At 41.5% G+C, this 24,725-nt stretch overlaps 8 protein-coding genes across 8 annotated transcripts; 6 read left to right on the top strand and 2 right to left on the bottom strand.

The window, feature by feature from the left end:
• Positions 1-756: 756 nt before the first annotated feature.
• Positions 757-1,394, top strand: IL334_002186 (uncharacterized protein; the record flags this gene model as incomplete). Its single annotated transcript, XM_062933932.1, has 3 exons — positions 757-906; positions 1,082-1,321; positions 1,389-1,394. 3 exons carry the CDS (start codon positions 757-759, stop codon positions 1,392-1,394), a joined length of 396 nt encoding a protein of 131 aa, XP_062789983.1.
• A 1,387-nt stretch (positions 1,395-2,781) lies between these two features.
• Positions 2,782-4,658, top strand: IL334_002185 (uncharacterized protein; the record flags this gene model as incomplete). The annotated part of the gene is made up of 6 exons (XM_062933931.1): positions 2,782-2,982; positions 3,090-3,386; positions 3,490-3,685; positions 3,780-4,022; positions 4,094-4,381; positions 4,489-4,658. 6 exons carry the CDS (start codon positions 2,782-2,784, stop codon positions 4,656-4,658), a joined length of 1,395 nt encoding a protein of 464 aa, XP_062789982.1.
• Positions 4,659-5,259: 601 nt separating this feature from the next.
• On the bottom strand, positions 5,260-9,889 carry IL334_002184 (uncharacterized protein; the record flags this gene model as incomplete). The annotated part of the gene is made up of 13 exons (XM_062933930.1): positions 5,260-5,390; positions 5,510-5,685; positions 5,762-6,028; positions 6,101-6,205; positions 6,271-6,372; positions 6,454-7,258; positions 7,349-7,966; positions 8,100-8,369; positions 8,444-8,812; positions 8,958-9,122; positions 9,265-9,360; positions 9,473-9,626; positions 9,737-9,889. 13 exons carry the CDS (start codon positions 9,887-9,889, stop codon positions 5,260-5,262), a joined length of 3,411 nt encoding a protein of 1,136 aa, XP_062789981.1.
• Positions 9,890-10,690: 801 nt separating this feature from the next.
• Positions 10,691-11,340, top strand: IL334_002183 (uncharacterized protein; the record flags this gene model as incomplete). Its single annotated transcript, XM_062933929.1, has 3 exons — positions 10,691-10,962; positions 11,055-11,124; positions 11,215-11,340. The coding sequence occupies 3 exons, from the start codon at positions 10,691-10,693 to the stop codon at positions 11,338-11,340; spliced, it is 468 nt and encodes a 155-aa protein (XP_062789980.1).
• Positions 11,341-12,783: 1,443 nt separating this feature from the next.
• IL334_002182 (non-histone chromosomal protein 6) lies at positions 12,784-13,429 on the top strand (the record flags this gene model as incomplete). The annotated part of the gene is made up of 4 exons (XM_062933928.1): positions 12,784-12,878; positions 13,023-13,158; positions 13,221-13,321; positions 13,396-13,429. 4 exons carry the CDS (start codon positions 12,784-12,786, stop codon positions 13,427-13,429), a joined length of 366 nt encoding a protein of 121 aa, XP_062789979.1.
• A 1,092-nt stretch (positions 13,430-14,521) lies between these two features.
• IL334_002181 (uncharacterized protein) lies at positions 14,522-16,825 on the top strand (the record flags this gene model as incomplete). Its single annotated transcript, XM_062933927.1, has 11 exons — positions 14,522-14,665; positions 14,798-14,901; positions 14,992-15,020; positions 15,111-15,191; positions 15,283-15,299; positions 15,398-15,495; positions 15,639-15,935; positions 16,015-16,200; positions 16,285-16,413; positions 16,520-16,630; positions 16,729-16,825. 11 exons carry the CDS (start codon positions 14,522-14,524, stop codon positions 16,823-16,825), a joined length of 1,293 nt encoding a protein of 430 aa, XP_062789978.1.
• A 408-nt stretch (positions 16,826-17,233) lies between these two features.
• Positions 17,234-18,856, top strand: IL334_002180 (uncharacterized protein; the record flags this gene model as incomplete). Its single annotated transcript, XM_062933926.1, has 4 exons — positions 17,234-17,487; positions 17,692-17,961; positions 18,180-18,278; positions 18,361-18,856. The coding sequence occupies 4 exons, from the start codon at positions 17,234-17,236 to the stop codon at positions 18,854-18,856; spliced, it is 1,119 nt and encodes a 372-aa protein (XP_062789977.1).
• A 557-nt stretch (positions 18,857-19,413) lies between these two features.
• On the bottom strand, positions 19,414-23,672 carry IL334_002179 (hydroxymethylglutaryl-CoA reductase (NADPH); the record flags this gene model as incomplete). The annotated part of the gene is made up of 6 exons (XM_062933925.1): positions 19,414-19,822; positions 19,882-19,955; positions 20,014-21,923; positions 21,985-22,455; positions 22,596-22,707; positions 22,776-23,672. 6 exons carry the CDS (start codon positions 23,670-23,672, stop codon positions 19,414-19,416), a joined length of 3,873 nt encoding a protein of 1,290 aa, XP_062789976.1.
• Positions 23,673-24,725: the final 1,053 nt, after the last annotated feature.

The raw sequence follows: 24,725 nt of genomic DNA, 5'->3' as shown, positions 1-24,725 counted from the left end.
CAGGTATAAAATGATCATATGCAATTCACGCTGGCAGACTGGCGCTAGGCCTACATCGCCCCTTTGAAATTCAGTTTTACTCGGAATGTAAATCCTTATCTGCACTACAGACTGTCGCCTCTGACCTCTGTGATCCTTTGATGTGCGTAATATGTATCAGACTCTACGCCGTCTCAATCCCCTAAATGACTTTGTTAATTACCTTTTGGATCGGCTTATTAGCTAATGCCATGACATCGTTCCCGTCCTTTCATACATTTTGAGCTGTCGCGGTATCCTTTCATCTTGACCACCCTACTAATTTTGCAAGATCAAACGAAAGTCCGTTTCGTCAACACTGCTGATATACAGAATATCATTACGCCTCCTACAGTATGCGTTTTGTTTCTCATATATAGGTAAGCAGATCAAGAGAGTCTACCTCGGCGCTTGGATCTATTCCCCTTTTTTCAAAAAATCATAATAATATTGAACTTTGATACAGTCGGTTCTTACGGAGAACAAATTTGAAGGTCGAGCAAGCTCCGATACAGTACGATACAGTACGATGTTTTTTTCTTCATTATTGACTTTGATGACTTTGAGTGTAGTGTCATTCCCACTCGTGTAGCATCAGATTCCACCTTATTGGAAAGTAGGAAATCTCATGACATCAAACTACAAGCTTCTTATCCAAATTATACAAGTGTAATCAACGAAGCGTATTTCAGATACGATGCGTTCTGGGGACCTAATTTATTAGAAGGAAGTTGGTCAATGTCGGAAATAAAGAATATACCATTCAATGAAACTTGGGATAGTGGAATACGATTTTGGTGGCATATTTACAACTCTTCTTCTTCTTCTACTACTGGTAAATCGAATGAAACTTTATCAGATCGACAAGATCTCTTGTTCAATATGACTGTAAGTTCGTTCGTCATTTTGGTATTGAATAGTTGATTTGGTAACGAACGGTACTATGCTATTGTTTTTCTTTGTCTTTTTTTTGTTTCTGGGTTCTTGGGTTTCTGAGGTATGACCTTGAATGAATCAAAGAACTAGAAAAAGCTGACCAAAGGTTCCTCTGATATGTACATAGTGTTATTCGCAAGTAGTTAAATCTGTCAGAAAGGGAGCGACTTTCGAGATGGACATGAACTTGGAACCACCTTTTCTCACTCCAAAGGGAAGTACTACATGGTCCAGTCTGACTAATGAGGGCCATGTTGTTTGTCCAGAGGGGCAATGTATGGCTCCAAGCGGTTGTGAAGGTTTAACAATGCCTAAATGGGATAAAGACGATATCAAACAACCTCCTCAAGGAAGTGAGGATTCTCAAGTAAGTCACTCAGCCCCACCGACGGTCTGTATTGACTGGTGTTTCCTTTGGCTGACATTTTGATTAGCCTTAGTGAGATACCTTGTTTTTATTCAAGTGCTTTGGCTGACATTTTGATTAGCCTCAGTGAGGCACCTTTCGGCAGTTGAGTGGGACAGTCCAGCTGGGTATATGCTCAGATCCAGAGAAATGTGGAGGATAGTGGACGGAATGATCATGTACCGTGTCTGAGTACTCTTAATAATGTTAATCTCACTGATTGCTCCATTGTCGACGGGCTTCGATAGGGCCGGTAAAATATTTCTGCTCATTGTCAGCTAGTGCTGGCCCGTCAATGAAATTGGGTTTGCGCCCCTCTTGTCGTTGTGTTCGATACTGACAGAAAACGAGCCCGACAAACACGGATCTTCGTCCTTCTGAGCGGCTGAGGAAACCTTCGAGGAGGAGGAGGTAAATCGCGGTACATCGCGGAGACAGCAGCCATGAGCGTACTCGACAGGTCCTTAGTCTTAGTGATAGATTATCATAGTTATCCTTCCATCTCTTGCTAGGATTATGACTAAGGCGAATTTCCCGGCGAGCCCAGACTCGTTCGACGAGGAACAATGTGTTTACGTATTGGGATCTAGATCGGTTTGAGGATTTCCTTCCATTTAGGTATATCATTACCCCTTTCTCGGTTAAATGGTTTTCTTTGCAGCTCTATCACAATGGTACAAATAATGATCATCGTTCCTACCATCTTCGATCGGTTTCACTTTACCCCATATTTCTCTAGTCTTGGCAAAAAGCGGCATAAGCAATAAGTTAAATAGCAGTCAAAATCCCTACAAGTAGTTTGATAACCTGCCACTTTTCTTTGTCTCCTTTTGCACGTACAGTAGTTACGGTATCAATTCAAGTTTAACGTTGTATTCGCACAATCCGGTGGTACGGTGTCCGTTAAATCTTCTTGGCAAGCCTTGGCGATAACATTACATTCTCCCACGAATCTTCCCTTTCATCTTCCTGACATGTGAGAGAGATTAGATGCGATGAATGCCAAGAAGCGGGTCCCAACATGGGGGGCACAATGTGGAGTCGTTATCGTCACCTTTCCCCTCAATGTATATTACGGCTAAGGACGGACCCGTAACGTTGTAACGTTGGAACGTTGCAACGAGTTGAAAGATCTTCTTGGCATTGATCAGAAGGAAAGGGAAAGAGGAGATGAAGTTCAACTCACGGCTTGAATCTCACGTTGATCTGCTGATCTCAATCTCAAAGTACCACCGGTACCGGACTCTGTGAATTCATTGTTTACACACATAGCTGGTCATAGCCTAAGCTACTCGTAGTACGAGTATTGCGATTGACAAGGATATAAAGGGATCTTCTAATTCAGCTTCACCCTCCTGTTTCCCCCCTTTACAAATATTGACAGTTCACTCTGACTATCACTGCTAATTGTCACATTCACGATGAGTGTTCACGTTGACGATAAACACGATATTCAACATGTTGATTCTACCGAACTTCCCAAGACGGCTGACAACGAGGTGTTCGATTATATCCCTGGAACTGATGCTGAGAAGCGACTAGTGAGGAAAATCGATAGACATTTCCTTCCTATGCTTTGGATCATGTATGTCTTTAATTATTTAGACAGAACGAACATCGGTGTAAGTACACAATGAAAGTCCTCTCGTTCTAGAGTTGAAATTTGAAAAACAAGCTGATACAGTACTTTCATCGTGTTGTTGTTTCCCTACTTTACTCTGACTTGCAGAACGCTAAAGTGGGAGGAATGGAAGCGGATCTTAAATTATCTTCATCAGATTATTCGCTCGTTTTATCCATTTTCTTCGTTGGTTATCTTCTAAACGAAGTACCATGTAATATGATTCTTGCCCGATCAAAACCAAGTGTTTTTTTACCCACAATCATGATTTTATGGGGGGGTATGTCCATAGGAGCAAAAGGTATAAACTCTTTAGGTGGTATGGTAGCTTTTAGAATGGTATTAGGTTTGGTTGAAGCTGGTTTCTTCCCTGGTGTGATGCTTCTCATGTCTTGTTGGTACAAGGTATGTTCAAGTTCACCGTCATACAGTATGGTAACCTACTACGTACTCGTACTGGTGTGAATCTTCGATACTAAGCTTACATCTTCTATTTGGGTATATGAAGCCCGCCGAATTATCTAAACGAATCGCTGCGTTCTACACGGCATCTCTGGTCTCAGGTGCTTTCGGTGGACTCTTAGCTGGTGGTTTGATCGAAGGATTAGAAGGTGTAGGTAATACCAGAGGATGGAAATGGTTATTCATCATTGAAGGCCTAGCAACAGTCGTCATTGCCTGTGTGGCATTCTTCGTCTTACCTGGTAAATCGGTTATTTTCTCTACACAGCATTGAGTCGGACAGAAAATGATGCTGATCCTTTATAAATATAAATTAAATTCCCTCATACTAAACAGATTACCCTACGACTACGAAATGGTTATCAGCAGAAGAACAGCAATTGGCTGTGGGTCGACTACATAATGGACAGGAAGAAGCAAGTGATATGACACACAAAGAAGCTTTCATCGCTGCCGTCAAAGACCCTAAAACATACATCTTCATGTTGATCTATAACGTTCTCAACTCTGTCGGTACCATATCCTACTTTTTCCCTACGCTCATGAAGAGTCTGGGATATCAAGGACGGACTGCTCAGTGTGAGTGGCATCCCGCTTTCACAAATTTGATATACAGGACCCCAGCTGAACGTCAGCGTAAATGAGTTTAGTCATGACGGTTCCGATTTATATTGTCGCACTCATCGTTTCAGTCAGTCTAGGCTGGAACGCAGATAGGACCAAACAGAAAGCGTACACAGTCTTAGGTGCAGCTTGTTTATCAACTATAAGCTTTATTATCTGTGTTTCAGTCAAGAACGTTAAAGTTAGATACACAATGATCTGTTTTGGTGGTGCAGGCATTTGGACTTGCGTACCTGTATTCTTGAGTTGGATGGTAACTATGTTTGACGGAAGAGAAAAAAGAGCTATTTCAATTGCGTTGATTAATGGTGTTGGTGAGTTTTTTCTTTTGTTTCGATGATAATCGTAATCGACAAGAGAGACTCAGATTCAGTGAACGGATGAAATTCAAAAGCTAACTAAATTTGATATGATCATATAGGTAATCTCGCTTCTGTTTACGGATCATTCTTTTGGCCAGCAAAAGACGCTCCACGATACGTTAAAGGATTTTCAATCTCAACTGGACTTATGGGTTTAGCTGCTGCTCTGGTTCTTTTCACTAAATGGAAATATAACGATAGGGGTGTAGCTGGTATTCCCGTTCGATAAGATGAATAGGCGGCTACTCAGTGACTTCTGGGGTCGATCATCAGGAGAAGTGGAGGTACAGAGTATAGGGGTTGACCGCAGCGTATAGATAGTTTACTTGATCTTACATAGGGTTTTGCCAGATGCAGGTAGAGCAAAGAAAGGAATCGTTTCGAGTGATACTGTAGGATGGACAAGCTTTTTTGTATACGCGTTTGTAAAAGGAGTAGTAGAGCTTGCTGTGCTGAATCGCCTTACCGAATGCAACAGAGTATAAGTAGGCATACAGTCTACTGAGATGGAATGTGGGGTCGAGCAGATCATCAGAATTTCAGCTTTCCTGTTCCTTGTCACGCATATAGGGCTTGGGATTCTCATCAGAGTAGGGCTAATCACCCATTTCATCTACTTAACGGACGATACGAGATACCAGAGGTCAGTATGGAACCTTGCACCTTGCGACATGCTGCCCTTGCACGACGAACGATAGGAGTTGTTATATACATTTTCATTATGCATTCCGTATCCTCATTCCTAATGCAAGTACCCTATGTTATTGTGTATAATGATAAGTCCTATTTGTAAAACATCTCTTCTCTTCCCCCGCTTGACCTAAATTCAATCACCTTCTCTCCTTGACGAAGAATTGCAATACTAGATAACTCGCAATGGTGAATACTCCAAACACAATACCTAAAAGTGAGATATCAGGCCACCAAAATGCTTGAGCGTGAAAACCGAATGATGATAAGACTGATGCGTATTCAGGGTTAATAATTAGTTTTCTGTCTCTTGTTTTGGGGGGCCTGGTACGGAATCAGAGAGTAAAAGAGCAAGAGTGAAGTGTAAGATACAAAGTGGAAATTACTTACTCGTAGCACTGGGTACTTGAATATCTAATCCGAATTTCCTTTCTACCAATTGAAGATACCTTAATTCATTAACCAGTAATGCTTCATATCCCGCATGGAAGAATGAAAGTGTTTGCATCCATTTAAGGCCATCTGGAACTCGATCATAATTCATCAATAGACCAGCGAAGAGGAGACTAGCGAAGGGCAGTTTTTTTATTAGCTTCTTTACAGAATATGACTTAGATCTAAGATAGTGGGGATAGTACTCACTTGTATAACATGACTAAACTTCCTAATAAGTTCGCTACCCCAAGATCTGATACTGCGACACTTAAGAAAAGGACAATACTCGACGCGGTAAGGTTGAAAAGTACCAAAGTCATTATGAATTTCCAGAAAGCTGATACTTCAGGATTCAAACCCGCTAAACCATATACGATCGATCCTAAGATGAAAGGAGGGATGACTCGAAGTGGGATGATGTCAAAGAGAATTTTGGATAGGAAATAAGTTATGGGAGCGTAATATCCATTTGCTCTAAAATTTAGTGGCAAAGTTATCAGCTCATGACATCCGATCGTTTCAAGGGAATATCATCAATATACTTACCTTTCACGCATGAATAACATCCTCTCGTTGGCGAATATACCCAATGAACTCAAACATGAGAAACCGAACAATGACAGGATGAACAAGAAAAGACCAAGACGATTTCTACGTAGGTCACAAGGCCCATCAGTACTGACACGGATGTCGGTAAGGAGAAAAGGAGGACTCACTGAAAACCTGGGATATCATTGGTGACATGGTAAAAGAAGAAGCCGCATACGAATGCTACTACAATAGCTACGATGTAATGAGTAGCCATGAGGAGTGGATTCCTATGATTACAAACAGATCAGTATCAGCTGATTACCTCTTGACTTGGTCGCAATTCAGTGAAACCGGATGATTCAACTTACCTGTAAAGATTTTTGAAAGCTCTACCACTTAGTAATCTGAATTGAGTCCAATAAGTCGCTTTATCAAATCCTTTCAGTAATCCTGTTTCTTCTTCTACATTTCTATTTTCATTGTCGACACCGAGACCACCATCAGGTGATTGTCCAGATTGAATTCTAGATATCTCAGCTTCAACAATTTTGGCATCATCACTTGCTCTTGCAGCCAAAACCAATGAAGCTAATTTCTCAGGTATGGGATCAATGTTTTCTCTTTCTCCCGATGCTGATGGAGAAGCGGCTCCAGTTCCTGAGATGCTCGAAGTTGTATTTGATAGAGTGGAAGTAAATGCACCCAATAATCTCGATGCTTTGGATTTGATACCACTGATCATTCCTTCACCATCACCGTTTTGTTCGTCTTGATTAGTTCGAGTTGTAGTCGGAGTCGAATTCGTTGCAAATCCAGTTTCGATATCTCTCTCCCCGTTTGGTGGTAAACCATTTCCATTGATGTTTCCATTCAACTTGGCTTTACCATTTTCGATCCTATGATCACCTGAAGCTTCGACTGTTACGTCAATAAGGTAATCTGCAATGTTATATCCCTTTGGACATTCGTATCCTATTTTCTCGAAATGATGTTGTGCTCTTTCAGATTCGCCTGAGTAAACTAGTTGACCTTTGGCAAGTAGTAACAATCGATCGAATAATGCTACAATGTTAGATTGAGGTTGATGGATTGTGAATATCACAGTTCGATTATATTGTTTGGCGAGTGTTGACAGGGATGATATTACATTATAAGCGTTATATGAATCGAGACCTGTAGTTGAGTGAAATGGGTTATTTGCATTAGTCGAGTTTCTATTATATGATTGTACCTCTTAACGAATCGAAAGGAAAGGAAACTCACCAGAAGTGGGTTCATCAAGGAATAGGATTGAAGGTCCAGTAACTAATTCACAAGCTATTGAAACCCTTCTCTTTTCACCACCTGATATAGATCTTTTACCTGATTCACCAATCCTTGAATCTTTTATACCCAAGATACCTAATTCATTCATAGTTTCAAGAGTTCTGAATACTTTCGCTTGATGACTCATATCTCTAGGTAATCTTAATAAAGCAGAATACAATACAGCTTCATATACTGTTAATGTACTCAACAATGTATCTTCTTGATCGACAAATCCTGTCACTCTTCTGAAATTGTTTTCATCCGGAATGGTTCGTCCGTTGACATACATCTCTCCGGATACTTTGCCTGATTTAGCTTTTCTTGCGAGGATATCAAGTAATGTTGATTTACCAGCTCCTGATGCACCCATTATAGCCAATAGTTCGCCAGGTCGGACAGTACCGGTAACGTGTGATAAGACTCTTTTACTTGAAGGTAAGTCATAGGAGATATTGCTGAAATGTAATGTTGCGGGGACGTGATCGGTCATGAGTTTGGCAGCTTCATCTTCGGGTAATTTGACACCTCCAAACCCTTCTGGATGCCGATGAGTCCTGCCCAAATACCACAGTACTATTTTTGCGACAGATGAATCAGCACATTCCTCGACAAGGGTATTTACTGAGTTTGAGGCGATGTGGGTCTGAGTAGAAGGGTGGAATGATGGAATGATAGAATGATGGAATGATGGATAGGTTTCACTCACGTAAACAAGCTAAAAGGAATACTAGAGCAGCTAGAGCGGCACTTAAAGCAACCCAAATACTATTATCTTGTGGTTTTGGTTTGGTGTATCCGGGAACTTGAGTATAATGTAAACATTCACCTGATTCACAATCTAATGTGATTGATCTATCACCGAATATATCATTTATTAATTGATTCATTGCTGGTTCTTCGAATGAGCATCCTTTTCCTGATATACAGTTGAAAGATCCCGGTCCTTTCACTTCTTCAGCTAAGAAATCATCAATATCTGCAAGGTGAATATATCTCATCAGTATATATATCAATTACACATAATAAGAAGAGACATCAGTGTTCACTCACTGACGCTACCATCTTCACCACATAAGAACCTTCCAGGTATACAAGAACATTCGATCTCTTTACAATTATAATTCGTTTGATTTTGATTGAAAGAATCTTTTGATTGCCATGAACATTTCGATAATTCACAATGAAAAGATTCGATCCTATCTACCCAAAATTGGAAATTACATTGACCTAAATTATCGTCATCTCCTTCTTCTTCGACGAATAAGGTATTTTGGTTCCATTGATTCCGAGAAAAGGTAGTTGAAGACATGTTTCCTGATCCTGATCCTGAGCCGGAGCCGGATGAAGGTCCATTCTTCGTACATGAGAATGTTACTTGAGGTGGTTTATTATCTGGTATTGTATCTATAATCTTTCGATCTACAGGAATACAAAGATATCAACATTATGTCAGCGATGAATCACGCTCTTCTTCTGATCTGGACTCTGAGCGCTTAGTCTACGTTGGAAGAATAGGACATCTCTTCGATAGATGGACACAGGATAAGGAAAAAAATATGCTCACTCGTAACATCACACATCTGGAAATTCCTTTCGACTGCCAAACCACCTTTGTAACAAACCATATCATCTCCCTCATCATCTTGATTATCTGATCCGTTACCGTTACCGTTACCGTCATTTGGTATACGAGGATGAAAAGCTGCACATGCTCGATCATCCTTGCAGACTAATACAAGTATCAATAGGGTAGATCAGCTGAATGAACATGCGACAGACTGGATCATCGGAGGAATTGTAATACCCGAATCCAATGTCCTGGATCTTATGGATCTTGTGAGGTGTCAAAAGAGAGAACAGTATATACTTACCATTGCAATTTATACCTCCCCAACCTTCTTTACAATCACACAATTCACCTTCAGGTCTTGGATATCTCTCATCACCGTCACTCAATGCTCCGCACACTTTTTATTTGAAAAAATATATAATAGTCAGCATGTATACTCTAATGATGTCTTCTCATGAGTGAGATGAGCGAATCCAATGAAGAAGATGCGATGACGAAATGACACTCACATGGAGTCAAACAATCTTGACCACCGAATCCAGGTTCACATCTACATTGACCGTCGTATGGGTTACATTCACCTGCATTACCACAGTTGAATGCTGGAAGTAGACAGTTGAAACATGGTGGACAATTTGGTGGTCTAGGTCTATTCGGTGGTATCTATTGATATCAAATTTTTCACACACATCAATATATGATAAGGATCGAATCGGGTCCGGATTTAGATCTCATCACAATCAGGTTGTATAATATAAAGCGAATCAACTCACCAAAGATGAATTACTATTTTGTATTGGTGTAAATCCAATTTCCCCACCTCTCAAATCGACTAATTCGGGAGAGACTATAGATCGTGTAGAGATAGTCCCATAATTCGATCGAGCAGATATCAAAGGTAATAAAAACAAGAGAGAGGCGAACATTGTTGATCGAGTTGAATCGCTTAGGACCAGCTTGCCACCTTACGTACGTGTTAGATCACTTGAATCGATTGAGTAGGTGATCGATTCCTTCTTCGATGTTGATATCGCCAACAGGAAGAAAACGAATGAAGCCTCGTGTTAGTGATCAAGATCTCAGAGGTGGACTGATGAAGGCTACGAGTAGAAGAGACGATGTGATGGGACGACTTGTAATCGCTCTTTTCAGTTCAAGATGTACGAGTTACTAGTAAGATTCGAGATGAATGGAAATAGGATGGCAAATTACCCGGTTCTCATTCCCACTGGTGGAATGACAAGCGGAGATCACCGAAAACAACCCGGATACAGAAATAACTTAGTTGACTTTGCATCTGTTATCATACATACTCGTTCCATGTTGATGTCTTTTCGATATAATGGCAACTGTCAGGTCAGAGATGAGCCACGATGATTGAAGTTCACCTATAGATGTTGGTTATCATCCATTCTTCATGTTTACATCGCTTTGACTTCCCCACTTTCCCACTCATTTCCCCATATACCATTCCCCCACTTAACCTCGTTTTGTTATTGTTATTGTTCTTGCTCAACGCACTGACCCTCACTACTTACGCACTGACCCACCTCCCTTTGGAAAAATGATGCGAATACCCTATCATCTCACTCAACATGAGCGTTGGTGAGATCCATCCAACATCCAACGCCATTATACCAGCTGTTGAAATGTCCAACTTTCAATCAACTTAATTAATCGGTTCTTTCATATTATACTAATCATCAGAAGACAAAAGTATATATACGATGCCCGTTACTCAAGAACCACCTCAGAAACGTGGTCGTGGACGTCCTCCAAAGCAGCCCCGAGTATTATCATCAGTCAATGCGAAATCGATTACCAAGCCATCAGCCAAATCAGTTCCAGAATCAAAAGTGGAATCCAAACTCGAATCGAAGAAGGATGATCCACCTGGTCTAGATGAATTCATGTCTGCCACTAGTTCTTTACCTATCACTATCGGCAAAGGAAAAGAAATCATCAAATTTGATGCGGTCCAAAAAGAAATGTCTACTGGGTGAGTCTCTTCTTCCTTCCTCCTTCCATATCTTGGCAATCATATATCTATGACTTGGATTTCTACTGTACTGACGAATGGGTACATGATAGATCATACGGATGGAACGGAATTAGAAATGATAAAATCACTTTGGATGATGGAAGTCAAGTTGACGTTAGTGTATGTATTGTCATTTTCATTTCCCTTCTTTTTCTCGTTGTCATGATCAGAGTGTGTACCTTCTTGTTGACAAGCAGAATATATTCACAGATCTCAATCAATATCGTTGTCCAAAACTCCAAAGCCAATCCCAAACATAAACATAAAAGCCAATCCGAATCCGAACCTGAATCCGACAAGAAAGATACGAAAAGGAAAAGGAATTCCAGAACTTAGAATGGTATTTGAGTGAGATTCGGTAGTTTGAATGAACAATGCGTTCAGACACCGGCAAGAAGTGAAGATCTTCGTTTGGCAGATCAGTGAATGGGTACCATTGTTGAGGAGATGCGATACATGATCAGATCAGATCGATCAAACAATACGATATACAACTATCCTAAACTTGCTGTGTCGTTCAAAGAGCGGGCTGAGAATGGGAATGAACAATTCACTGATTCATTAACATGTACATCTTCTTCATGTCTGAACCCAGTTCATATCCCAAGATGCTCTTCTTGTGTCTACCAAATGAGAGGAGAGGATACATCTTCTGCAGTCATCAATGTTTTCATACTTTGTTTTCATCACCTCTCTTATACCTTCAAAATGCGACTTATCCCTTCAAGACTGTTTACTTTTTTATACTTTACAAGTCATGTGCTTTACACTACTCGTATTATCATATATCGGCGTTTCGGGAATATAAATGTGAATCAGAAATCACTTTGTCAAAGACGCGAGACAGGGATTACTCAATGAGGCAATATTGACCACGTAACAAAACAAGTTCTGTTTTTTGACCCTGAGAAAGCTACTCCCCCCCCCCTACAGTTGATACCCTTTCTCACCACCAATAACTATACCATCACCATACCATTCTATCCCCCAAACTCTTATAACAACTTGACTCATCACCATACATCCTTATTACCCCGTATACATAGTAAACCACCACCACCACCACCACCTACTACTACTACTACTACTACACAGTGAGTCATACATCACATATCATACCACCATCCATCGTCGTTCATTAGAGGTATCATACCATTCCATCCCATCCAAAGACACAATCATCATTCCCTCATAAAGTGAGATTAAGATGCATCATTCCATCATCCCTCATCACTCCCACTTGAGACTTCATCGCCATCATTGATATCGTTCATGACGGACTATTACATATCAAAAGTAATGTAGACGCGTCGCGGTGGTGGAGGCCGTCCACCGCCCCCTTCACACTACATAACAACGATGATGATGGTCATGATGATGAGGAAGGAAGAAATCATTCATCCATCGCAGAATGAACAAGATGAAAGAGGAAGCGTGGGAATATCTGTCAATGCATTCATTCCACACCTTCTTCTTCTTCTTCTTGAACTATCACTTCCAACTTCCATTCCTCATATCTTCTCTCGTCATCATGAACATTCCTCTCTTCATAGATAACAACATTCCTTGTTTCACATCGTTTCTCCCTGTACACGCTACACATGCAAAGAGAGAACAAAGCTGACTTTGTTTATCTTTCTAATCACTTCTTCACCTTTCTTCCTTACCTTTTCTCATCTACCCATTCTGGCTTCGCCCTCTTCCTCATCCCACTACTCTCCCTCACCACTATTCATCAATGCTTCTTCATGCATCATCCCACCCTAACCACTCGTAGCAATGCCCAAGGTATCCGCTAAAGACACCAAGAAATCCGCTGGGGTACAAGCTGCCGCCAAGAAGAGAGCTAAGAAGGATCCTAACAAGCCTAAACGGTGAGCAGTCGTTTGATCATGCACAATACATGGAAATCTTGCTGACAATATACTTGTTCTTCCTCTTCTTTCTCTTCACTGATCCCATTCACTAATGATTCATCACTTACAAATCACCATCACCTGTTGATGCCCAAATCACAGAGCTCTTTCTGCTTACATGTTCTTCGTTCAAGATTATCGAGAGCGAATCAAGCAAGAAAACCCCGATGCTACTTTCGGTGATGTTGGTAAACTCTTGGGTCTCAAATGGAAGGAGATGAGCCCTGTCGAGAAGAAGGTGAGTTCTTATCAGCACCAATGTCAAATCAGAATCATGACTAAACCCCCTGTCTATTATAGCCCTACGAAGATAAAGCTCAAGCCGACAAAGCTCGTGCCGATAGAGAAAACGCTGTATACAAAGCCAATGGAAAAGCAGCTAAAAAAGCCGCTCCCGTTGTGTGAGTCTCTCTTATCGCAAAGATTACCATAAACCACAGACACAGTTACTGACGCTTATTCTTCTGAAACATAGTGAAGAGTCAGACGATGATGAAGATGATGATTAATTGATTTTTAACCTCATTCAATAGAAACCAATTTCTGTCTTATCTCTCTTTCTCGTCTCTTTCATTATCTTCGGTTTCGTTCTAATTATGTGTTTTTTCAAATTTGATTTTATATATTTTTCAAAGTGTGAGAGAATGGCAGAAGAACCCAAATTTATTTTCCAGCAAAGGTTTTAGTTAGTTATATCTGAACAAAGTCACTTCGTTTCGCTCTTTCACTTTTTATCATAAAGTAACCCCTGAATCATATGTATGGGCGTGAATGATCAAATGGTTACTTGGTGCATCTTGCCTTTTGCGTGTTGCATTTACTTAGCCACATGATGCGTGGTCCAAACAATAGAGGACTGTGACAAGACTACGAGTATCAAAATGTTGTACAGGTCACTCGTCACCTCAAGGCATCTTACCTGTGTTAGTCGGTGAGCCAGAAATTGAGTGATACTGCTTGGAGATATCCGTCGATGATATACTGAATCTTCTGAAACGGAGCACTACGTTTGCTAATTGGTTTTGTCCTTGTACTATCTATCCTACAAGAGCTTTCGTTATTTCGGACCAACGTGCGGTTTCATCATTTGAGCGAATCGTATTCAGAGAATGTGGGGAAGGTTCGGAAATGGATAAATAGCTTTCCTCACAGTAAAGCACCGCAGATACAATTGATCTCGACGCATCAAACGAGCAGATGGCTGCAGCTCTTTGGGTTCAGCTAGAGTATACTCAATGCATAGACTTTGGTCTTGAGGCAAGTATAAAAAGATTATCATCGCATCTTGTATGAAATTGTATGCCACGCGTGTACAGGTGGTGATGTGCCACTGTAGAGGAATGGGACTTGCTGGTCGTCGTCATAATTTAACATCACCTCTTGACTTTCCTTCTTTTTTTTTTCATAGACCGTCACTTGTAGATTCCTTCATCACTCCTTGAACTCACCATCAATCCTATCACCCTCCAGTCAGTTGCGGATCTGGTTCTAGATCTATAACGATCGTCCTGTCGACTTTCAAACATATTCTACTTTATTTCGAACATCCTGAAGCTCCAGTAGAGGAAACGGGAAAAAAAGAATAGAGCTTTTTCGCCAAAATGAGAATAACCAAAAAACAGCTAGCAGGATTAGATCAGTATAAATATTCTGGAATTGATAAGAGTGTAGTATCGAAACATGTTTTAGGTCCTTTTTGGACATGGCTGGTTACTCTTTTCCCATTATCTCTTGCTCCTAACACTGTGAGTTATGAGTATCCTTTCCTTTTGCCCGGAAGTTGAGTGTTCAGAATGAATGGGAGATATCGAAGAAGGAATAGATGTGCATCATAATCCCATGTAAACCATTAACTCACTCCCATCACACGTGCACAGATAACCTTCCTCGGTCTTTGCTTCGTCTTTGCCAATGTATTCACTTTGCTTTGGTTCGACCCTACTTATGAAGGAAAAGTGTTACCTAGCTGGGTTTACTTATCGTAAGTGCTCTCTTCGATTCCGAGTTCATATGCTCTTATCATGATCAATGAAAGCATGACTGACACATGCTTCCTTCTTCTACTACTTAGATGGGCAATTGGATTGTTCGCTTATCAAAGTACGTACAAGTCAAACCTTCCACCTCAATTGCACTGAGAAAAAATGAATAGTTTCTATAAGACTGACTTCATGCTCTTGCCCGCTGTAGGTATGGACGCAATAGATGGTAAACAAGCTAGAAGAACCGGAATGGCAAGTGCTTTAGGTGAAATGTTTGATCATGGCTGCGGTGAGTGATTTCGTCTCTTTATTTTTCCATCTTCAACAGTGGTCAGATGAACGTGTTTGCTGATTGGCATCATTTTTCTGGGGCTCTGCAGATGCTATAAATACTACTGTACGTGTGATAGTCCTTGATTCTATTTTACTTATCTATTTGTCAATCCACAATGCATTTAATCTGGGCTGACGCTGACTTTTCATGATGATGAATAGCTTGAAGTAGTGCTATGTGCCCATGCTTTAGGATTAAATAGATCATGGTGGACTGTAGCTTCGCAAGCTGCTACTTTGTGTAACTTCTACGCATCTACGTGAGTACTCATTTTCCCTCCCCTCTATCTATTCTCGTTGAGATTATCTCTCGATGTGGATCATTGATCCCATGACTCATCCACAAAGCTCTCTGAGCATGTTATCTATACGAGCTACGCTGACATCACCACCGCTGATATAGATGGGAAGAATACCACACTGGAACCTTGTTCTTATCTGCTTTCTCTGGACCAGTCGAAGGAATCCTTTTGATCTGTGTGATCTACTTGATCACTGCATTCCATCCCTCCGGACCTGGATTTTGGTCAACTCCCATATTGACTCCTTTATTCAAAGCTTTCCCCAGTTCTTTGGATCTGATAGTCAGACTCGATAAAGTATTGGGTTTGACTGATTATTGGAGATTGGAGAGAATTCCAGTTAATGTCGCTTTCATGATGTTCGGCGCTCTTGGTACTGTCGGCAACATAGTCACATCGTGAGTATTGTGTTGTGTTCGCACGTTATACCGCCGTGTTCGGAGGATGTCACTAAAGAGAGTATCACTGTATTACTAGCTACTCAAACGTCATCGTCGCTCGAAGGAAAGCTGGTAAACCAATCTTATCACCTTTACTTGGTTATTTACCCTTCTTCACCCATGTCCTCATTTTGGTCGTTTGGCTTCATGCCGAATTAAGAGGTGGCGTAAGCTTGGTACATGATGGTAGATTATTGCCTTTTATCGGATATTGGGGAATGGCGTGAGTTGTCACTTTTCCCATCTGTATGATGTCTGCCAAAAGCGGACAAGAATATATAGACTGAACGTGATGATGTAAAAATAGATTCTCATATCAAGTCTCTCAACTTATCCTTGCTCATGTCACTAAATCACCTTTCCCATTCTGGAATGGAATGATGGTTTATTCATTATTCGGTGCAGTGGATGCGAATACCCTTTGGTGGTTTGGAAGGTGAGTGAATGGATTTACATCATTTAGTGACAAGTATCTCTTGAGCCAAGTGACATGATTACAGTCTTGTTGACAATCGAGACTGATACATCATGATGCACCATAGAGAACCTCTCGTACAAAACTCTCCTGTAGCCGCGAACGTCTTCATTGGAATGTCATTCTTCGTGGCTCTATTCAACTATATCAGATTCGCCAGAGAGGTTATTTGGCAAATGTGAGTTCACCTTCGAACTTGCAACGCTTAGTCTCGTCAATATGACAGGTTACGTTTCCTTACGGTTGATCGTACTGATTTGTTGTCCTATCGTGCAGCACTGAACACACCGGAATCGCCTGTTTCACAGTTCGACATAAGGACTCTACTGGTAAATGGGTCGAGAACGATCTTGGTCCCAAGAAAGATCAGTAGGTAAAGGTGGAAGGTGGAAGATGGTTTCAACACTTGAGAGAATAACGAATCGTCCAGAAGGCGAAAGTGAAGCACAAGAGAGAATGTCGTTCGAGTCATCAATACATGAATATCATACATGATAAGATAGATGAGGTAGAATGGGAAGATGATATGATAAATGAATACATAACATACACTTTGTCATACATCCCTTACGTGGCATTGAATTGGCGACACGTGGTATACTCGTTATCACTGTCGCTGTTTTCCTTCGGTTTTTGATTACCGTTCCTGATTATTTTTGTAAATTGAATTAATTTCAGAAATATTTTGAACTTGTCCAATCCCATCTTTCACATCGTGATTCATACATTAGTTGATAAAGAAACATTCAGACCAAAGAAGAAACAAGGCTGAATCCTCAAGATGCCACCTCAAATCAAGCTGTTCAGCTCAGTCCCATCTTCTTCATCTAAAAATAAGAAAAATGCAACCGAACCATTACCTTCAACATTCTCAAGTGATCAAGCTGGAAAAGCGGTAGAAGCACTACTGGCTTATCATCAGAAGAGTCAAGCTGAGAAAGAAGAAGAAGAATTGTTACCCAGAGAAGAACATGTTTGGCTAGTGGTTAACACCAAGAGAGGTACGACGAAGAGAGGTTTGATGCCTGTTAAGATGTAAGTGTTCATTCGCTCGCCCCAAGGGAAGGGGGTGGGACGGGGGTCAGAGTTTATTGTCAATTCGAACACGAGTCACTATATACTCTAGTGGTGCTTAAGCGAGAGAAGCAGTATGCTGGGGACAACCAATAGCCCACTCCACAAGTGCCCTGAATCATGTCGATAGCGATATACTAATTCAATTCAACCCAACCTACTTAGTCAACTCCCTCACCCTCCTCTTCCACCCCCACCAACAACATCCATCTGTCTCTTATCCAAATCACCTCAAAGGGAATACAAAGATTTACTAGCCGCGCAAAATATCAAATTCATCTCGAGAGTAGTAGGTGTAGAGAAATTAAAAGGGAAATTCAAGCCTTTTGAACCAAGAAGAGAATTAATGAGAGATCATGAAATTTTCTTGTGTGATGAAAGAGTCTTGACTATCATGCCTCAATTATTAGGTAAAATGTTCTTCGATGCCAAGAAGTGAGTTCGACTTCTACCTTTGATCTGGGTGGCTGGGTGGCTGGTGGTGGGTAGCCCACGGAATTCCTTCAATATCTCGTCTGGTCGTCAATTTCCCCAGGGTGGACCGAGTAAGAGGAAACGAAGACAGCGTTGTTGGTAGTAGTGGAAGTAGACTCGAAGAGATGGCACTACGATCACTAGACATACCATGCTAACTCTCACGTCTACCACCCTAGACAACCTATACCAGTCAACATGAATCGAAAAGATTTAAAAGCTGAACTTGGTCGAGCGATCTCTTCCACTTACTTCCATCCTTCAACCGGTACTTCCTAGTAAGTATCAATGCTCTTGAGTTGGGAGGGCGAAAATGTCTTACTATGATACTGACTCATTTTTTTCAAAACTCGACCTTAGTTCAATCAGAATAGCGACTCCATCTTCGTCTTCTTCTTCTCAAACACTCTCAAATTTATTAGCCGCTATCCCAAGCGTCGTTTCCAATGTTCCGGAAGGATGGGAAAATATCCTTTCAATAGGAATCAAAACTTCTTCTTCCGTTTTATTGCCTATTTGGTCATCGAAACTCTCAGGTAGATTCGAAAATACCTCATCCAACTCCGACTCCAACTTCAACTCCAAGAAGTCGTCTACGAAAGGCGATATCGAAATGGATGAACAAGAACAAGAACAACCTGCTCATGAAGAAAAGGAAATTCAAGTGCCTATTAAGAAAATCAAAAGTTCAAGTGCAAACGCAGCTAATACAAAGATCAAATCTAAATCATCAGAAGAACCCCTTGTACAGAAGAAGAAATCTTCAACTATAGGTTCAGGAAGTGTAGCTAAACGTGCCAAAATTGATGCTGTAGGGACCATCAAACAAAAATCAAGATCTGTAAAGACTAAATAGATTAATCAATATACCTTCTTCTCATCTATCTGAACTTTTTTGATTTCAGTGCACCTGTATGAATCTAGACTGACTGGACAAAGCGAAGACAGCCAAATGGTCAATTGGTTGTTTGGTATTGTTCGTTTAAATAGGTATTATACAGGTGATTAGTGAACACATATAGCTTTGATTTTCTCCTCGTGTACGGTTTATGCATTTTTCCATATGATTTTAAGTTATTTTATACCCTATTTTCATGAAATAAAGAAAAATCAGATCAAATCAGAAATGCCGAATCGCAGATAGCAAAAAAGAAAAAGTCCAATATCTCATGTGGGTGGGTATATTCAATGATGCCATGTGTGTTTTGATGACTTGGGGACAATGCTAAAAAGAAGATGAATTGAGAAGAAAAAGAACGTCGAATGAAAGCAAAAAACTTTTGAACATTGACAAGTTAAGATAAATATATCAGCAATATAATATATGAAAAACAAATCAATTGAAGGTATTTTAATTCCTGGAATATAAACCAAAGTCCCTTGCCTACCCTTTCATCTAACGAGTGAAAAGACCTAGAAAGCTTGCCTTGTAGCTGTGACTGGACTGAGACTCAATGTTTTCGATTTAGTTGATGGCGGAGGACCGTTTATGAGATTACTTTCTCTGAGTGGAGTTATTCCTCCAAAGGGAGTCACGGCACCTGGAGTAACAGGTGCACTTCTATTATGCTTCATGTGAGCTTGAATTAGATGTCCAGCTGCTAAAGCTGCCATCAGAGATAATTCTCCCGCCATGACTGCAGCACAAATTATTCGAGCTAATCGTTGAGCGTTTTGTCCTGGTGTAGTAGGATGAGCTCCTGCTACTCCCAACATATCCAACATTGCTCGTTGAGGTGATAGAATCGTTCCTCCTCCTACTGTACCGACCTCAATCGAAGGCATGGAACAAGTAATCAAAAGATCGGCACCGTCGTTTATGCTGAATATTGAATTAGCCTAAAACAACAAACAGCCATTATAACCAAATACGACACTTACGGTTCCATCAATGTCATACAATTGGAAGATTCAACATTTTGAGCTGGATCTTGTCCACAAGCAAGGTACATAGCCTATATCAACATGGAATCAGCCACTAACCACTTATCCGTGCTGAATGACCACACTCACAGTTAAGATATTCGCAGCATGAGCATTGAATCCACCAATACTTCCAGCCATGGCACTTCCAATCAGATTCTTCTTGATGTTCAAATTACATAAATCTTTAACAGTAGTCTTGAGTACACTCTTGACGACATGTCCTGGCACTACAGCTTCTCCAACAACGGATTTACCTCTACCTTCTATCCAATTGATAGCGGCAGGTTTCTTATCCGTACAGTAATTACCTGATAATGCTAAAACGTGCATGTCAGGATATCTTTCTCTTAAAACTTCTAAAGCCTTTTCAGTTCCTTTCGAAATCATGTTCATTCCCATTGCATCACCAGTTTGTGTTGCAAATCGAACATACAACGTTCTACCTGCTAACGCACATTCTAATGTCTGGAGTCTTGCAAATCTGGATGTCGAATCGAAAGCCGCTTTCAAAATAGAAAATCCTTCGTTTGAATCAATCCATAACCTCGCATCACAAGCGGAGACGATTGAAGGGAAATCAATAGCTGGACCTCGTGTCATCGCGTCATGTGTCAAGACAGTGGTTACACCTCCTCCAGCGTTGAGTGCCTTACATCCTCTGGAAGTGGATGCAACAAGAGTACCCTCGGTGGTGGCCATTGGAATATGAAGTAATTGACCATCGACATTCAAAGGTCCGGCTATACCAACAGGGAGAGGCATATAACCGACCACGTTTTCACAACATGCTCCAATGATTTGCTTGTAATCGTAATCTGACATAGGTAAAAGACTGGTCTCAAGGGTACCAGTGAGAGAAGTTCTTGAAATGACAGCTCGTCGTATTCGAACAGCTCGTTCCAAGTTTTTCAATGCCTTTTCAAGAGCGTAAGGAGCGATTTTACCCTTTTCTACCAAGAAGATGATTTCTTCGTCCGAAAGGTTGTTTGCACCTACGCCACCAGCGTAGATATCGATGCACTCCTCGAGGGATCTTCGCCCGAACGTCATTGACTGTAGTGAAGAGCTAGAATCAGATTTTGCAAGCGGTCGTTCGGGTTCAGATATTATAGGTATATTTGGTGGAGGATGGACCAAAATTTGACCGGTATTGCCATTGGCCCTTTCTTCGCCTCGAGGCGTTTTCTCTCCATCTTTCGATGGTGCCGGATGTGCGTAGTTTGGGGGAAGCTTTCCTCGAGGAGTATCGGATTTGCTGGCTGCTTGTCTTTGTCTCTCACCCTTTTCGGCAGATTCGAAAACGCCAACGAGGATTTGAGCGGCAGCTGCAACAGGTCCTTTACCTCCCATGGAGTTGGAAGCGATACCCTTAATCAAGTAACCGTTTAGTAGCACACTGATACCGAGAGTGACGACAATCCATTTACTCAAGACAGGATCGCCCACAAGTTGAGTCCATTCGCTCATGAATTGGTCAATGGTTGCCATTCGAGAAGGTGTGTAATCGTCCCGGGACATGACAATATTGGTTGAAGGAATGATTTGTACTGCCATATCAGTCTCGGGAGGTTGATTGTCGTATATCGCCTGTAAGGCTGGAGAGAGTGTAGGACCTCGGGGATCAAGCATCGCTCTGCTGGTGACTTTAGGTACAGAGTGGGTAGAATGACGCTTCAATGCTGTTTGTTCGGTGAGAGTGGTACATAGATTGAGGATGTGCAATGTGAGGAAGGAGACAATGAGAAGTAACTTGAGTCTGACCATAGGGTTCTTAGGTTGCCCATCTGCGTCGGTTGCGGGTGCAGAGAAGGACTTACTCGTAGGCGATGGGGAGATGGAAGAACCATTGAGAGAAGCATGGCTGGAGTTACGTCGCAGTTGCTTGGCACGTCGGTTTCCTCGGATAAGTTTGATTCGGTGTACTTCGACCATGACGCTTAGAATGGCAACATAGAAGGAGAAGAGGAAGACGCAGTCGACAGTCATGATGAGAGCGGCTGATAAGGCATTGAGCAGTCAGCGAATGAGCATTATCCATGTCATACGAGTTTGACTCACCGAGGTAGCAAAACTCTCTTAGTCCGCCGATTCCACTTGCTGCTCCTACACTCAGTACAGCGATTTCCATCGCGTAATCTCTAACGATTCTGACACCAGCTTTTCTGACTGCGTCAACAACGATCTTTTTCGCTGCCACAGGTGCTGCCCATCTGACTTTACCCTCTGCAAGTCTTTGTAACCTTTCGAGGGGAGCAAGCTCTTTGTGCAAGGTACCTAAATCAAGTCCCAAACCAGTCTCATCTATTATATCATCTGTAGGAGACATCTCGGGAGAAGTGGGGATTGGTGCGATGTCGGGGTTTTGTAACACGGCCTGGGCGAGTAAGAAAGGTTTATCAAACCCGACGGTGATGACCAAAAATGGTAAAGCTTCCGAAAGACAAATTGGATCGACGGGTACGTTGAGCAGATACGCTAGTAAAAGCGCAACAAGGAATGCGAACGTTGATGATACCAAAGTGGCCACAGCTGCATGAGGTGGATTTGCAAGAATGATAAGAAGCCAGAGGTTAGCCATTGGCCTTATTGTTTGGCACAAAACATTGCTATTCCTCTCAACAAAGGCTGTGTCCGTTAAGAAGAAGGAGGAAACAAGATCCTGAACTTACGAAGCCAGAAAGAACTTCCAATATTCCGCATACCAATAAACAAGTGCACAAAGACACCGTGCATCAATATGTAGCCAAGCAGGACAACGAATATGTCTGCTGAGTCAGCGTTCTGCATTGAGACGTTGATCAGCTTTCACGATAATCCTATGATATTGACATTGGTTCGAGAATACTCACTTTTGCAAGATTCCAGAAACGCATGCCGAATGCTCTAACTGCGTACGCGAGCCATCTTACGTTTCTCAATCCAGACATCGCATCTTCTTCCTCTTTCTCGCTTTGTACTAAACCGTCGCCAAGGTTGGCGAACAGTCCAGCGCCGTCGAGACTAGGTAAGAAGCCCCAACTAGTACCGGAAGGAGGCAATATTCTGAACGTGGTGTTTGAGTGAGACGGCGTGTATGGCGGTAGTTTGCCTAAATGATTGAGGTATGTGAGAGTTGGTATATAAGGAGTGGGCGCTTGGAGGTAAAGCGTGAGGACAGATTGTGTAGGATGTAAAGGATGAGGGACAAGAGAAGGTTTTATTGAACAATCAAAACAGAGATCTTGATAGGTATATTTGGTACCTCCAATATCGACTCCAAAATCATTCAATAACCATTTCTCCCATTGATCAGTAGATTCTTGAGAATCTTCTCTCACCAGCACGATTTGCTTCAATAACACCACGGCTGCTTTCTCCCCAGCAATGCTACCGCCAATTTCCTCATCAAAAGTATAACCACCTTCTAGTGCATTCTCCTTTAAAACACGTCCAAATTCGTTGATTGATACAGGTTGCCATTCCTCTGCACCCCACGGTATTGCTGTATTGTAATTTTCAACCAGTCTCGAGCTGGTACTAGGTATCGTATACGCTGCCTCGTCTAGTTGTGGAGGGTGAGCTAGGCGAACGAGGTGAATGGGTCGTGGAGGAGGTGAAGATGATGGTATATTGAAGAATTCCGATCCCTTGATCGCGTGTAGTATTTGGAAGTATACCAGCGTAACGGCGATGAAACATGTCGTTATGACTTCGATAGGAGCTGAAGCCGCCAGCGAGGAGAGAGAGACAAGGGTGGATCGAAGCATGTTGAGGTACGTGCTAATGAGACGATCCAAACGATGGATGAAGGGTATGTAAGATCACTACCTAAGGAGAAGGAGGACGCAAAATCGAAGAGGTCCAGGGTTATCGGATGGCGAAGCCTAATGTCGTCCAAGAAGGTATCTAGAGACAGTTGAGGATCGGTGTCTTTTGACTATGTGTTAAACAATGGAAAAAAAACCTCCTCCCCAACAGAAAATAATGACAATAATAAAGAATCGGTGAAACGCGATTTTGTATCAAAATTAAAATAGAAATGATAATAGAAAATAGCCTTCCGTAAAAACCGCGCGACCCAGACTTTTTTTCAACTGAAGGTGGATTTTGGCCTGTTGAAGTCTCGATTGACGATATCGAATGGTCTATATGATGCCTTGCTCGTTGAGGAGACGAAGAGCTGATGAAGACGTGGGTGGTGGCGAATGGAGTGAAAAGAACAATAGGGAGGTGAGGATAGGATAGGATAGGATAGGATAGGATAGGGTAAGAAGATGTATCCAATAATAAATAATCGAAATAATTAAACAGGTCTAGCCAAAATAGAAAGAATCATACGATACCATTTTCAGAAGACGGACACGTGGAGAGATTCCTTTTATTAGGGGGTTATATTTCCTAATGGGAATAACAAAACACCGACATCCCCACAGAAATGAAATCCTAATTGACCATTACAAAATCCCCACTTTCGTAAACTTTTATTACATTCAGGGTATGGAAGGGGTAATTCCGGTCTATCATACTTGTGCATCCGGTGGTGAATATATCTCCCCTGAACCGATCGCAGTCATTCACATCTGGAATGATTCGTAAGACAAAAGTCTGTAATCGTACCATTACCTTGGACCACATCAGCTGTGTATGAATTGAATCGTGGAATTCAATACTCGTATGATCAGGCAATAATCGAAGTGATAGCACATTCGCCATCCGGCTATGCCCTCTTTATCCAGTCGTAAGAAGTAGAAATTTGTATGCATCGCTATGTAATCCTTCAAGCTCAAGAAAATGACCTCGATAAATTTGAGATGTCCGGG

The sequence above is a fragment of the Kwoniella shivajii genome, chromosome 2 (genome assembly GCF_035658355.1).
Source record: "Kwoniella shivajii chromosome 2, complete sequence".
Classification (NCBI taxonomy): Eukaryota; Fungi; Basidiomycota; class Tremellomycetes; order Tremellales; family Cryptococcaceae; genus Kwoniella; species Kwoniella shivajii.
Note: the sequence above shows the minus strand (reverse complement) of the source record. Positions and strands in the feature narration are given on the sequence as shown.